Source organism: Epinephelus fuscoguttatus, linkage group LG10 (genome assembly GCF_011397635.1).
Source record: "Epinephelus fuscoguttatus linkage group LG10, E.fuscoguttatus.final_Chr_v1".
NCBI classification, from domain to species: domain Eukaryota; kingdom Metazoa; phylum Chordata; class Actinopteri; order Perciformes; family Serranidae; genus Epinephelus; species Epinephelus fuscoguttatus.
The window spans coordinates 17,717,389-17,733,906 of record NC_064761.1 but is presented as its reverse complement, the minus strand read 5'-3'; the positions used below and the strand labels follow the sequence as shown (position 1 = coordinate 17,733,906).

Here is a 16,518-nt window from a genome sequence, read left to right as displayed (position 1 = left end):
GCGAGACCATGAGACATGGGCACCGCGTTCATGTGTGTGTGCTTGCTTTTGCTGGTCTACACCAGTAGACTATCACGATATCATGCCTTTTTTTTTAATATCCCTTTACCCCGTAATGTTGAAGATGGAACACTTCAAATAACAAATTATTTTTATGGACGATACTTTTCATTTTTTGTTATTTAACTATTTTTGTAAGTGAGATTCAGTCCTGGTCTGGGGACCAAGAGCTCTGCTAGTTTTATATCCCCCACAGGCTTATACAGTTATACAGTTTAAATGTGTCAGTAATGTTGTAACAATTAATTGATTGTCAGAAATTTAATCTGCAGCTATTTTGATAATTGATTAATTGTTTCAGCTTTTTTTCAGTCAAAGTTTTCTGGTTCCCGGGTCTTAAATGTGAGGGTCTGATGATGATTTTCTTTGTCATTTAAGATAGTACTTTGAATATCTTATGGTTAGGATTGTTAGTCAAATCTATGTTAGACTGGGCTCTATGGTGTACACGTTTTTGCTGGTGACAGTCGTGGCTGGAGGCATTATGTGTTTAGGTTGTACGTCCATCCCATTTTCGTCAGTGTGATATCTCAAGAACACCTCAGGAATTTCTTAAAATCTGGCACAAACATCGACATGGACCAGTAAGAATAGTAAAAGAAGAAGAATTACATTAATTAAAAGCCAGACTAAATAAAAAAGGTTTTCAGCTGTCATTTAAAAATGTTCACCAGGCCAGCATCTCTTATGGCTTTTGGAAGGGTATTCCATTATTTTGGAGCATAATAGATAAAAGCTGTGCTCCTTTTTTCTTGTGTGCATAATTATGTGTATTTATAAACCCAGTTGTAGAAGATGCAATAGCTCGTGAAGGATTATGCAACAATAGAGAGTCTACAGTGTTGGCCAATTCCAAACCAATGGTCATATGCCAAAGGTTAAAGGGATAGTGCACCCAAAAATGAAAATTCAGCCATTATCTACTCACCCATATGCCGATGGAGGCCCAGGTGAAGTTTTAGGGTCCTCACATCCCTTGCGGAGATCAGCAGGGGGAGCGGCTAGCACACCTAATGGCATATGGCGCCCCAGACTAACGTCCAAGAACACAAAATCTGTAGTGATCCATGTGTCCTGAAGCCCCGACATAAAAAGTTGTTTCGAAAATGTCATATGAACTCTGTTTTTAGCCTCACTGTAGCCTGTGGCTCTGACTGCTTCTCTGTGCTCCACGCTCACGTGTGCGTGCTCAGGGTGATCGGTGATGCACGGTCTCTGAAGAGCAGCAGTCTTGTCAGTACTGATGTCCAGATTCTCAAGTGCAGGTATCGCCAATTCCCAGTCTGAGCAGCAAAGACTTTCCTCATCCGTTGGCATTGCTTTGCATTTGAAACAACTACACTACCAGGTTTCCAGTGCTCGACTCCGGTATTCTGCGGCTGGCTGAGGGTTAGGCTCATGAGCTGCAGCAGCTGCTTTGTCCAGTAGCCTGAGTTTCGCGTCCGTATACTCGGGCTCAAACAAATACGGCTCAACAAACAAATGCTGTTCCTCCTCAATTTCAAAGTCTTCAGACATGTTGGACTGTCCTTTGCTAAAAGACCATAGTGCAAATTATCTTTTAGCTACTGTGGTTACTGTTGTCTCCCCCTGCAGTGCACGTGTCATGTGATATAAACACGGGTAAGCAAAGCTCATGCTTTCGCTGGTCTCGCGCAGGCGCGCACACATCAACACAGAGCACAGAGAAGCAGTCAGAGCCACAGGCTACAGTGAGGCTAAAAACAGAGTTCATATGACGTTTTTCGAAACAACTTTTTATGTCAGGGCTGCAGCACACTTGGATCACTATGGATGAGCAGTATGGAGATACTTTGTGGATTCAATTTTGTGTTCTTGGACGTTAGTCTGGGGCGCCGTATGCCATTAGGTGTGCTAGCCGCTCCCCCCGCTGATCTCCACAAGGGATGTGAGGACTAAAACTTCACCAGGGCCTCCGTCAGCATGAGGGTGAGTAGATAATGGCTGAATTTTCATTTTTGGGTGCACTATCCCTTTAAGATCATTTTGATCTTGCATCAGTCTTACTCTCGTGGCCGCGATATCTCAAGAAGGCCTTGAGGAACTTTACTTAAATTTGGCACAAACGTCTGCCAGAACTGATTAGAATTTGGTGGGCAAAGGTCAACTTCACTGTGGCATCATAATGTTCTGCAAAAACACTTGTCGACCATTATTCAACATCATATCTCAGGAACAGAAGAGGAGACATTTTGTCAGATACTGAATTGGTGACACTAAACTTTGGTGCCCACCTTAGAATAGAAAATTGGCAGGACTCCTCCAAGTCCTGATGGACAGAACTAAATGTATTGAAGACCACTGTCTACTGTCTTATGATAAAAATGATAAAACATCTGATGGGAGATTTTTGCTCGATGAAGTTGAACATTTGTTACAGCTGTGGAGTATACTCTTTCACATTGTGGTGACCTGCCACTTAATGTCAATAATCATATTTCCTGCGGGTTTATGAATCAGGTCATATATCCTTTCTGTGGTTTGATGTTAATTTGATTTATTTTGTCAGACAGGACTCCTGACCTCTGACAATCAAACCGCCACAACATGTCTGTTTTTTAGATCCCACTTGGTTATCCACAGGGATCTTTTTTCCGCTGTCCCCATCCCTGCTGCAGAGACTATTACCGGTCCGCACGGCCTCAAAGTGTTGTCACTGTATCATCATGGGTTTTAGGTTTGGGATGAACCACGACGGTATGGGGAACGCCTGCGGGCCCCGTAGCCAGGAGACCGCCAAGCTGATGGCTGACCACATCACAATGAAGACAAACCCATTCATCTGGTCTGCCTGTAGCCGGGATTACATCACAAGCTTCCTGGAGTGAGTCAGCCTATCAGATATCTGCAACACCACAAATAATTTGGTAACTAGAGGTTTGAGAAAGAAAAATTCACTTGGATGTCAGAGTCACATTTTTGATGGTCAAGGAAACACTCAAGTAACAGATGCATCTTGACAGAAGGCAAACCCACTTGAATTTAATTATCTGTTGCTTGTTCAGTGTTTCAATAAAGCTATATTACTCTGGATATTCTCAGAAAAACAACTGAAAACTTTGCCAGTTATTTTATATTTTAATCTCCTTTGTGATGTGCTTTAGCTCAGGTATGGGCTCTTGTCTGAACAACGTCCCCCCCAAGCAGGAGTTTGTGTACCCCACCACAGCGCCGGGTCAGGCCTACGACGCAGACGAACAATGCCGATTTCAGTATGGTGTCAGATCTCGACAATGTAAATATGCGGTGAGTGCACAGTCTACAATCCTAATTTTCTTTCTCCTTTCAATTTACATTTCCTCTTATGATCAATACTTTTTCTAAACTTAGTGGAACTTTGAGCTGAGGTTTCCATGCTAGCATGCTCAAAAGGACTACGTTAACCTGCTGATGTTTACCATTTTTACCATCTTAGTTTAGCACATTAGCAACACAGTGTAGTGGGACTGATAGGAATGTCATTCATTTTGCAGGTATTTGGTCACATCAAGGTTACAAATTAACATTTCAAATTGATGGCGTTAGATGAAAAGTCAGGGGCACACCAGCATTAGTAGGAGTTATCCTCTGGGGATCACGAATGTCTGTATGAAATTTTGTGCCGAGGCCTCCAGAAGTTTTTGAGATGTTTGAGTGCGGGCCAAAATGGTGGACTAGAGGGCCAACTGAGTGAACAAGTGCTATTGCCACCCCTAGAGCAATAATGCCCACAGCATGGCGGCTAACCACATTATCTTGTCTCACTTTATACTGTATTGTTATATATCATTATTCTATTTTGTCTTTCTCCTGAGTCCTTCAATCGTGTTTGGGAGCAGGGTGACCCCATAGGCTGTATATAAAGATGGATGGCATGACAGCTCCATCACCCCCTGGTGGCTGGCTGCAGTATAAGTCATAAACTCCGCCCCCTTCATATTAGTGGATGACCTAAAAAACTAAAAACAAAGTACACGTCAAATATGTTAAAATATTTGTTTTTCTGGAAAGTTTGGTTTTAATAAGTTGTTTATTGCAATAAGTGACCGCTGTGTGTGTCAGTCGATGTGCTTGCGATTGGGTCAGACAGGTGTATGGCTCCACCTCCCGATCACTACCGCACAGACTAAGGGCCCTATTTAGATGGTCTAAAGCGGACGGCGGAGGGCGCATAATCCATGTCGCAAGTGTCATTGCTATTTAGATGCAGGCGCAGTTGTCATTTTCACGTCCTGCGCCCTCGTCGTCTAACTAGCAAATTAACTTGCGCTTCTCTGGGTGTGTTGGTCTAAAAATGACGAGTTGTCAGGCGCAGTCATGGCACGTTGCTAGTTAGATGACGTAAAAAGCAAATGCGCCAGTGACCAACAAAAACCTGGTCTAAAGTCAACGCCGCAGTATTTCACTGTTAAACAAGTTAGTAATATGCGTCTCTAGGCAGGTGCACAACGCACGTGCACTCTGCTCACACACACACACGGAGCAGCCACACATATGCAAAAGATAACAAATAAAAATATAATTACAATGTGAAAGGTTATTATTGTGCACATTAAAATATTTATCAGAAGGAGGAGGAGGATGACCCCAGCTCCACAGCCAGCGCACAGCCAGACCAGACGGCCCGAGTGTAGCCACGGGACCAGCCCTTCCTGCACCTTCAGGCGGGGGGGTTCAGGATGCTGGAGAGGGAGCTGGGCTCTCTAACCTCCCGGGTTAAAAATTGAATAACTTACAATTTGTTGACAGCGTTTCTCTCTCATGCGCGTGCACACTCTCTCTTTTTCTCTCGCAGTCTCACTCTGTTTCTTTCTTTTGGCTTTTCTAAGATGACAGATGCTGAATATATACTCCCTATCTGATGCTGTGGCTGTTTGTGGCTGGCTGAGAGGGATGTGAACTTAGTAGATTGTAGCTGTGTTACTGTAATCAAATCAGGTTGGGTTTCCATTAAGCGTGCCAAACGTGCCAAACGGTGCCAATCCCCTTTGATCTGACATCAGATGTGACGGGACAGTTGATACAGAGATACATTTATCGTCTCCTCAGCTGTGAAACACTCACTCTTTTCAGTTGGTAGGTTCGCCATCTAACTAGCTCTCCGCCGTGCGCTCCAATCGCGCCTGTCTTAAAGGGAATGAGAGGTGACACTCTGATTGGCTTATTGAATGATTCACCCAAAACACACCCATGACTAATTCACAGAGTAAGTCCAACCCTTTTAGACTCTCCGCCATGGCGCACAGTCTGAAAACACTGAAAACATTGGGACATGCCCAACTAGGGTCAATAGATGACCCTAGTTTTAAGTCTGAAACTGTCCTAACCCCCCCAAATCACACAGATGGATTGTGTGTCATAAAAATAATGATACTTGTTAAAGCTTCTTAATTTTTGTCAGCAAAGATCTTCAGAAAATCTTGAAGTCAAAGGGCAGCTGCTATTACAGTTTATAAGACATTTCATCACTTGTTCAAGAGGCTTTGTCAGTTGTGCCGTAAAACAGACCGGATGAAGCCTCTTTGATAATGAAGAAAAGATTGAAATAATAAGCACAGTCCCCTTTTGATTTTCATAACTCCAGCTTTTTAATTTCTTATTTATGATGGAACCAAGCTGACTTAATCTTTCTGCTCTAGCTGACTCAATCTCAGTAAAGTTATTTACCTCACGGCTCACTCCTGATTTGTGTTCCTCCAGCTCTCTCCTTCAAGTTGGCCTCTTTGACAGCGTGAAACATCTTGCAATACCTTCACTGAATAGCATTCACTTTATTGCGTGGTCAGCTTTTATGGGGCCAGGTTCAGAGCGAATGGACATCTGGAACAGCATACAGCTTTATAGACTCATTACTATCGATACTATGTGGTCAGAGCATATGTCCACAATAAAACATAATCCCATGTGGTATAGGCATCACTGTAGAGGGAGCAGAGAGGAAGGTGAACAAGAGTGTGTCTGCTCTCATGTCTTTATATGATATGATGAACTTACGTAGAAACAGTGTAACTGGTTGTTTTTATTCTCCTGCTACTCACACACACAGGAAGTCTGCAGTGAACTTTGGTGCATGAGCAAGAGCAACCGTTGCATCACCAGCAGTATTCCCGCTGCGGAGGGAACCATCTGTCAGACCAACACCATAGAGAAAGGGGTAAGTACTGAAATTAACCTTTTTATTAGTTAACAGACTTAACACATACTGGGGGAAGTGTTTCCACAAAAGAAAGAAGCTAAATGTGGCTTGCGTGGGTAGGATGACTTTGTTCATCGGGGACTGGTTCTGCTTCTTACAAGAATAAGAACAGCACTGACTCATCTTGGCTGTTGTTTTGTTTGGATAGCACAGTTTCCAATAAAAATATTTGTGGGATTGACCATTTTCAGAACAAAAGTCACCCTGTAAAACACAAACAAGCTAAAAGCAACTGTTCTTGGGATTTTAGGATATCCTGTCCAGTTGTTGTTTATGTGTGAATTCTGTCTGTCTGAACATGTGTATAAATATATGTGTTTGTGCTGCAGTGGTGCTACAAGAGGGTGTGTGTGGCGTATGGGACTCGTCCGGAGGGTGTGGACGGGGGCTGGGGTCTGTGGTCACCCTGGGAGGAGTGCAGCAGGACCTGTGGAGGGGGAGTCTCCTCGTCTATCAGACACTGTGACAGCCCCAGGTATAAGTCTCAGCTGTGACAAGTCTGAAGTGCATCACTCTTTCAGTGGGAAACTCTACTTCACGGTCAAGTTGCTAACTTCAAAATGACTGGATATGTAAGGGCCAATAGAACAGGTGTTTTGAATGTAAGGGCCCAAACACACCAAACCGACATCCAATAACTAGTGGCAACGAAGGCTGACTTTTGCGTTGCCACACATCACCTGCGTCTCTGCCAAAAAGTTGCACTTGAACACACTGCACACACTATAGCCAATGACCAACTAGTTACGTTCTGTGCACGTGTTAGAGAAATTAACTCTCCATACCAGCAGGTGGCGGTATTCACTATTTGTCATTCAAAACGGGAAACCGACAGGACAAATTCAAGATGCCTGATGCCGAAAGAACAAAGGATATGTACCATGCAGTACCGAACAATAACACAAATAATTACAATTTGTTCCTGCTAGAGAGCTCAATGGTTACATTTTTATTTTTTTTTACCCAATATAACAAGTTTAGTTCAGTCTCTGTCTCTCGAGTTTGGCTGTTTGTTCCCTGTTCTTACTTTTGTTTATCTTCTTGTGCACTAAGCTAAACTGCCAGTAAGAGTGATTTAATTTACCAGTGGGTTCCACCATGTCAATTGTCACTTCACCGTGCTGAATCAGCCAAAAACAGCTGACAAGGATGAGCTACTTCTAACACAGAGTGGGAGACACACCACAAAAACCAGGACGCAAACAGATGCTCACTGACAGCCTGACATTGACTAACAGCCAACCGTCGACTTGGTGTGTCAGGGCCCTAACAGTGAAATTAGTCAGTTAATTTCTTACTAGTTAGCCACCTTGAAGAGACTGCAGTTGCAGCATTGTGTCAAATACAGTACACTGCTTTACATGATAGGCAATGTTTTCTTTTTCCAATCAATCTCAGTACAACACTCAGGTGCCCATATGTACATTGACGGAGTTATTGGTCGCTCTTATTGTTCCTCCTGCCCATGCTGGCTGATACCTTCATGGAGTGACTACACTGTAAGACATGGACAAAATCCACATTCCACTTTCTGTGCAAAAATGATAATAAAGTTCAGCTGTACAGGAAGTATCCTTCCAGCACGCTTTAGAAAGGAAACACCCTGCACAGAAACGCAATAAGGGAATTTTGTGCTAAAAAGACTATAATTCCTTAAGATGCCCACTTAATGTGGATAAATTAGACAGTTGAAGACTCATATTAGTTTCCCCCATCACTTACAGAGTAGAAGTCACTCTATGGTATTGGTTCAGGAGGGATTTAATATAGGAACCCATAACTGGGTCCAGACCTTTGAATCCACCCACTCCGCTGAGGTCATGTTGACTGATTCATCTAACATCATGACATGTAACAGTGGTTTCTCGGCTAAGATAAAAAACAACCAATGAGTGGCACAGGCAGGACTAGCGCCTTTGTCAAGCTCTTGTCAAGCAGCGTGCCAGAACAAATAATAGTAATAACAACAATGGTGAGCACTATAGACAAAATAGGCACTGTTACTGAGGCTGCTCTAAATTGGCATGTTGCTTAATATCGCCCAACATCACAGGCCATTTTACTTTTGCTCAACTCTCAAAATCCCGGCAAAACATCCCCCTTATGTTGGCATGGCTACGCATCAGTGTGGACTCAAAACAACATTAGATTCAGGCAGATACATTGGTCTCTAATGATTGGTTAGGCAAAATAAAATCCCTCCCCTACAGAAATCGGTTAGAGTGGATGCAGTGTCAGAGTGAAAATGAAAATAGAGTGTAACGAGTTGACAATTGTGTCTGTTATCAGGCAAGATTCAAAAATACATTAAGCACATTTGTAAGTGTCATGTACTTATGAACATAAATGAAAACCTGTCTAAGTTCCCCTTTCATCTTAATATGTTTTTTTATAATTGGGTATATGTGAAATTGTAATGTTTTCATAGGTGGACAGGTGGATATCACTGTTTTTCAATCAGAATATCAAACCCTAGTCTTGTGTCGGCTTAAAAAGGCCTGCTGTGAAAGACAGTTTTAAACACTTTCTATATACCGTTTGTATGATATGCATATCTAGATATGTGCTGCATATGGAAAAATAATCCCAGTCAGTCAAACAATATAAAAACATAAAAGAGCACTGGTATCAGCCAGTACCTCAGGTTTGGGAGTTGTTATCAGCAAAGATAAAGTTAGACAGTTCTATCCCGAGAAAACTGCTTATCAGTTTTACCTGTGAGAGGAAACTACAGAGCTCAGATAAAGCTGTAAGAACATGCAAACTCAGTGCAGAAAGCACTATGGCTAAGGTTTATTTCCAGGCAGCAGTGCCACTGTCTTTATCATGTATGAAGTAATTTAGATAGTCTGAATCATCACCAAAGGGCAAGCAGACTCTATTTTGAATCAGAGTCACCAGATCCCTCACCTTGAACTGATTAAACTGGAATGAACCGACCCAAATCTGAGGCCAACAGTGTTTTCTTTTGTATCATATCTGAGCATGATTTGCACGTTTGCTTTGGCTCCATTCTGTTCAAGTTTGTTGAAAGTTTAGCAGAGGCAGCCATTTGACGGTGATAGGCTCTGACGTCCTTGTCAGCTGGTTTTGGTTTTTTTATTATTATTATTATTATTTTAATGCAGAGGTGTTGTTGTGATGGTGTGTGATAGACAGTAAATCAATAAAGGAGACAGACAGTGAGATTGAAAACACACAGACGAAGGCAGACAAAGCAGAGATCGGGAGCCAGTGTAGTGTGGTGATGTGATGGAGGTTAGATGTTGTTAAATTGTACTCAGATGTGACTGACTGGCCTAATTCTCAGTGTTTGGTTGTAGGCCAACTATTGGTGGAAAGTATTGTCTGGGGGAGAGAAAGCGCTTCAGGTCCTGCAATATTGATGTGAGTATTGCTGCTCTTCATCGTCATCATCGACTGGTAAACATAAACATATGCTAATCAAAATCATGAATATTATTTGATTTAATTCGTTTTGTGTTGCTCACTGCATGGGACCCTGATCGCATGTATTTTTGGTTGTGTATATATATATATATATATATATATATACCTGTGTATGTGTATATATGTATGTTACCTATGTATGTGTTTATATATGTGTTACCTACATATGTGTATACATATATGTGCGTGTGTTACAGGAGTGCCCTGCAGGCTCTCGAGATTTCCGTGAGATTCAGTGCTCTGATTTCGACAGCGTTCCTTTCCGGGGAAAGTTTTACACCTGGAAGCCATACAGAGGAGGTGAGCGAGTAACCGATCTCTGTATGGGGTGTGTGTGTCTGTGTAACTATTGACTGTGTGTGTCATTATTTGCACTGTGGTGATCTCTACCTGTTTGTAGATCCACTTAGTGTTTTAGCATCTTTCAGATGATTGTTTCAGTTTTCAGTTCGACAACTTTACAGTTTTAGTTCAACACCTTTTCTAGCAGCAGACAGCTATTTACAGCAAAAAGCTAAATTCAACACTACCTGACCAGTTGAGTTAGCGACTAGGGGGTGAACATAGTTGATATTTCCTTCAGACAATGGTGTAGATTTACATTTAAATGCATAACTACGTGTAATAATAACCCAGTCATACAGAATGATAAATCTCTCTCAGTGGGGGATATTGCATAATGTGTTTCACTTTTGTTAATCATTTATACAGTTTTGGTTGTAGTTACTAATTGCTATACAGTAATACAACTTAGCAGGACATACACTTGATGGAGTATTTTTAGATTGTAGTAAAAACTACAGGCATTTTCTTTGATAACAACAATTAAGAAGCGACAGTAAATTAGGGGAGAGAGAGGAGTGATGACATGGAACTTAAGTCCCCTGTCAACCCGAAAAAGCAGATTATTTTACTTTTACTTTACTTACTTTACTAAACTTAACTTACGTAACTTATCGTGTCTAAACCTAACCTACATCATTTAACGTGTCTAAACCTTACCTACATAATTTTACGTGTCTAAACCTAACCTACGTAATTTACTTTCCTAAGCCTAACCAATGTAACTTTTCTTGTTTAAACTTGACGTATGTAACTTTTCTTTTCTAAACCTAACCTACATAACTTAACTTTCCAAAGTCTAACCTACGTAACTTTACCTGTCTAAACCTAACCTGCTTAACTTTACTTTCCTAAGCCTAACCTACGTAATTTTACGTGTCTAAACCTAGCCTACATAACTTTACTTTCCTAACCCTAAGCTACGTAATTATACTTTCCTAAACCTAAAACTACGTAACTTTACGTGGGTAAACCCAACCTATGTAACTTTACGTGTCTAAATCCAACCTACGCAGCTTTACATGTGTAAACCCAACCTGTGTAACTTTACATGTCTAAACCCAACCTATGTAACTTTACATGTGTAAACCCAACCTGCGTAACTTTACATGTCTAAACCCAACCTACGTAACTTTACGTGCCTAAACCCAACCTACGTAACTTTACATGTGTAAACCCAACCTGCGTAACTTTACGTGTCTAAACCGATCCTACGTAACTTTACGTGTCTAAACCCAACCTACGAAACTTTGTGTCTCAACCCAACCTACATAACATTACATTTATATAACTTTACATGTGTAAACCCAACCTACGTAACTCTACGTGTCCAAACCCAACCTACGCAACTTTACTTTCCTTAACCTAACCTACGTAAATTTGTGTCTAAACCCAAACTACATAACTTTACTTATCTAAACCTAGCCTATGTAACTTTACTTTCCTACATTTAACCTACTTACTGAACTTTCCTAAACATAGTTTATGTGACTTTATGTGAAGTACTCAATGTGACAACCTAATTCGTGGAGCGCTCATTCATTAGATGTCATAAAAATTGTTGCATGAGGATATGTTGGCAAGTACATGGGCAGCATCATAAATCCCCTGGGCCACCAGGACTCCCACTATTCCACTGAATTACAGTATTAGGTAAAAGATAGTTTCATCAGCACACCTGCAGGTTTACAAACAAATTTTAAAAAAAAACACACACACACTGCAAGTTAAAGAAAAGTTGTATTCCTATAAAAACATATTTACATCTTCTGTGACACTGTGATAATGTACTGTAACATATCATTTCTGTTCCACTTGTTTGCCAACATTTTCTTGAAAGAACAGACAAAGCTACAGACTGATTTAGAAGAATAGTGGAGAATATTAAAGATGAATAGGACCGAGAGATTGGAGCCAAGAGCTGATGACAGGAGACGAACAGAAGTCAGGAGACGGAGAGTAGCGTGTGTGTGTTTGTGTGTGTGTGTGTGTGTGTGTGTGGAGAGAGAGGAGAAAGTGAATTGAAGGGGCAGATTCCCTTCTGTCTGGCCTGCAGATGCTGGCTGCAGAGAGCCATGCATTCCCACAATGCCTTGCGAGAATTCTTTGCTCCTGATGAGCACTACGCTGGACGTGAAAGATAAATAGCTTCAACGACATAACTGCCTTTAATCTAGCCCTCCAATAACATAATGGCTTACAGAGATGGCCAGCCAGCCAGTTCCAACTTCAGGCAACAAGTGCTCCTTTCATCAAGTCAGCTGATTTTACAATGGAAATCCCTTGCAGCTGTTAAAATAGGAACGGTGCCATAGACTCTGCCCTGCGTTAAGGCCAGATCACACCGCCCAGCCCCTTCCCTGTCCTCTGCAGCCCTCTCACCCTCCTCAAATTCTCATTTCAGCTTTGCCTCCTTTCACTTTTACCCTCAAACTCAGGGAGGACAGCTTCTTTTTCGTCTGCTTGCTCTCTTACCTTTGTCCTCATTGCTCTGCTCTCTCCTTTTCCAACTTTATTTAGTTCACCATTATGCAATCTCTCTCTCTCTGACGCTGAGAACAGAGGCAGCCTTTTTGCCTCAGCTCAGGCAGCCAAGGACAGTTCATTAAAACAGGTCTGTCGTTTAAGCTGCCTTTTTTTTAACAAACAAGCTGCTTCACATTGCTGCTCTTAGTCCAACAGCCTTCACATTTAACCTTCACACTCCATACAACACACCCTGCAAGCTACAATACACATACACACTTCTGCAAGCTGCGATTGCCCTGCCAAAGCTAGGCACCATGGGAATTGTAGTTTTCCGTGGTCTGACCACTTTATCGTCTGCAGGCCGTGCCAGTACATACTCTCTTTCTCTCTCTCTCTTTTTCTCTTCTTCCCAGTACATACTGTACCTGCTTCAGTGCTGCCAGCACAAACAAACACTGCCCAGACTGATGTCAGCAGCCACTCAAATAGTGGAGCTGTTGGCAGCTGCTCAGATGAATGAAGGATATATACCACTTGGCTGGAGAAGACCTCTAGCAACTCTGTGTGTGTGTGTGTGTGTGTGTGTGTGTGTGTGTGTGTGTGTGTGTGTTTGTGTGATGGTAGTGAACAGTGAAAGCAATAGTGGTATAGTTATGCAGGCGGACATCATACATACATAACCGTATGTGTTTTTACAACTGTGTGTATTTCTGGATTTTCTTTGTCACAGTGTATTTAGACATTACTTGCATCACTACTTACATCACGCACCAGTGCAGCCACTAAATACTGAACACATACGCAACTAAAGGGCTAAAAAGATTTGTCAATAAATTGGCAACTATTTTGATGATAAATGTTTCTTACATGATAGGAAATTGGGAAATATATTTCCATTTTGAGCTGTTGGTTGGCAAAAATAACCTGTTTGAATATGTCGGTCCTGATACCATTACCTTGGCTTTGGGTATCGGCGGATACAGTTCCAATCAGATAACGGTGTTTAATTAATGAGCTCCATGCCTCACTGTGTGAAAGAGACTGGAATCGAAGGTAACATCAGGCTTGACTTAAACATTGCTCTCCTAACCTTGCAAAACAAAATGTAATAACTATAAAGATACAAATTTACTCAATTAAAGTTACTTATTTTTTTTATTTTTAAAATTATAAATTGTGCACCAGCAACTTGGTAAAACAAACAGGAATTACAGTTTAAGTGTTAATCTGTCTTGTCTATGGATGTGTGCGTGTATATGCACATATGTATGTGTGTATATATAAGTGTAAATGTGTGCATATGTATGTATATGTATGTATGTACAGTATATAACAATGTACATATGGGTGGGTGTATATATGGATGCGTATATGCATTGGTTTGGTGTTTGTGTGGATGATTGTATGTACGTGTGTAAAGATGAATTTCGATGCAGCTAAGCCCAGACTAAGCCAATTTGAGCAACATTTTTTTTTTTACTTTTTTTGTTTGTTTCTTTCATTCTCTAATATTTTCTTTTGCTCTATAGTGGCTCTTTGACATTGTGTTAAAAGGGTAGACAAAATAAGCCCTAGCTTCTGTCAGTTTCTCGTTATACTTACTCATTGTTAGTGCTCTGCCTGTGAGTGAGCATACATTCACTAAGGTAGTATTTTGTAGTTTTATCCATGTGTGTGTGTTTGAGGGAGGCAAGGACCTAAACACATTCAGCTGCTTGTTCTCTTATTGTCAGCACTGAAAAACATTTCCTACTCCCCCGCAGACTCTTTTCTCTCTCACCCTGCCTTCCCTCTTTGCACCCCTCATGAGGACATGATGCATTCAGCAGATTATGTGTGAAAGACTAGCCACATATGTTGATGTGACTCATACCACTGTTTACCACAAGCACCAACAAAACAACCGTCTGAAGTACATTTATATACATCAGTGTCAGTAGTCCTTCAATCATAAAACAAGTGTTTAAAAGTGTAAATTTTCCCTGCAGGGGTTTTGATTGCTGAGTCAGTGACGATTTTATCAGTCCGCATTCAAATTCAGCACAGTGTGGGGCCTATTACGTTAGCTCAGACTGCAGAATACTGGCCACAAGCTAACATGCTGATGAAATTTCAGTTCTTGGAGAGATTTCTCAAAAGCCTCTTGATCCCTTTTCATGACATTTAGTGGGCAAAGATCTTGTTTGAGCTGCATCAGGGAAACAAAGCTCATATACTAATGTTCAGTGTTGGGCATGTTAGTAGTTACCGTCATATTTAAGTATTAAGTTACTTTACAATATAACTCTCTGTGTAGAGTAGAGTTTTACTTATGACACTAGAAGGGCAAGGCATTATGAATGGATGAGGGTCATGTTTCATAGCAGGTATCAAAGCACTAAAGCTCCAGTTCATTAAGGTGCATTTCAAATCCAGTGGTGCACAGGTCTAACCCATTCATACATCCACATACAGTGGTTACCACTTTGTATTAAAATCCTCTGCTTGTATTGATACAGAGCAGTTAAATAGCCTAGAACGTTTACAATAAACAAATACCACTAGACTCAGGGAGGCTGGCAGAAGATCAAAGTCTGATAAATTATGAGATATGGATACATATTTTTAGGCCTCTCATATGAAACACAGGTTAGAGCAACAAATGGATTGGCGTGTGAGTAAGTCACCATGACGAATGCAAATTAATACACTGGAACTGGAAGACCCACCTGCCAGTTCCCAGTGTGCCTGTCAGCAATAACAGCACCAGCGAGACTGTTTGGGTCTTTCAAATATATTGTAAGTTATCATTTACATGTAACTGTCAAAACTACCTGTTTTCTTGAAGGGAGTCTCTTATATGTTGACTTTAAAGTTCAAGCATGAGCTTAGAAAAATGATTTAATGAAACAGTCTCACATCCCCTCCATGTAGTACTGGTTTTGGACCTTTAATCACACTATCTAATCTTTATGGAGTTTTACAGCATCGGAGAAATGCCGTTGCTGTTTGTCACTAAGTTCAGTAAATCAATACAAAAGAAAACTACATAGAGCAAAATGTTTTTATTGGAAGACCTTGAGGGTGACATGTGTCCCTCTATTTTTCATTCATCATTTGTGATTGTGTACATTTGTATTTAAGGTATAGATTTGTGTAGACATATAGTACATGTGCTGTGTAATGTATGCCTACTTACATTTGGGGTTGTGCATGCAGCCAGGCTTGAATGTATTGTTATCCATGTTTGTGTGCTGTAATGTTGATAGATCAGGTATATTGATATTGTATGCTGTGCTCCCTGTGTGTGTGTGTGTGTGTGTGTGTGTGTGTGTGTGTGTGTGTGTGTGTGTGCGCGCGCGCACGTCTAGGTGGGGTGAAATCCTGTTCTCTCAACTGCCTGGCAGAAGGATACAACTTCTACACAGAGCGTGCTCCAGCTGTGGTTGACGGCACACTTTGCCGAGACGACTCTCTGGATGTGTGTGTAAATGGAGAGTGTAAGGTGAGATTAAGACCTTTCTTTGTGTGTGTGTGTGTGTGTGTGTGTGTGTGTGTGTGTGTTTGTAAGCACCCATTTGATTGAAATACATTAGAGCCATTAGACGTCTGCATGTAAGGACAGAGGATCAACACAAGACTGAGATAATACTGTTTATACTCGCCCTCTAGACTCTGGACAGCCGCCACAGTCTAGTTTACACACTGACTGCTGACGATCATCACAGTCAGCTGCTTAACTGAGAAACTGTCTTAACTTTGGCAGCGATCTTAGATTCCCATTACCGATTACTCTCTTAATCTCGGCTGTTAATGAAAACAAAACATCTAACTGCTGCTCATTTTGAAGTGGAGACCACCTGGAGCTCCAACAGGTTCCTGGAACCCATTTTGACACCCACATGGCCTATTTGTCAAAGGACATAAACCAGTAAAAAAAAGCTAATGTTAATAGTGCACAGCTTATGTGGATGGTGTTGATTCCCAATCTGCTGTTCGTTCCACTTGTTTGTTTTGGATGT

General features: G+C 41.3%; 1 protein-coding gene across 2 annotated transcripts in view; it reads left to right on the top strand.

Moving 5' to 3' along the window:
• adamts10 (ADAM metallopeptidase with thrombospondin type 1 motif, 10) overlaps positions 1-16,518 on the top strand; it is a 60,842-nt gene that overhangs the window by 29,507 nt on the left and 14,817 nt on the right. For both annotated transcript variants that reach the window (XM_049587367.1, XM_049587366.1), the window contains exons 11-17: positions 2,759-2,905; positions 3,186-3,327; positions 6,107-6,214; positions 6,586-6,731; positions 9,580-9,643; positions 9,904-10,006; positions 15,868-16,001. In XM_049587367.1, the coding sequence (XP_049443324.1) occupies positions 2,759-2,905; positions 3,186-3,327; positions 6,107-6,214; positions 6,586-6,731; positions 9,580-9,643; positions 9,904-10,006; positions 15,868-16,001 (844 nt within the window). The remainder of the gene's footprint in view (positions 1-2,758; positions 2,906-3,185; positions 3,328-6,106; positions 6,215-6,585; positions 6,732-9,579; positions 9,644-9,903; positions 10,007-15,867; positions 16,002-16,518) is intronic.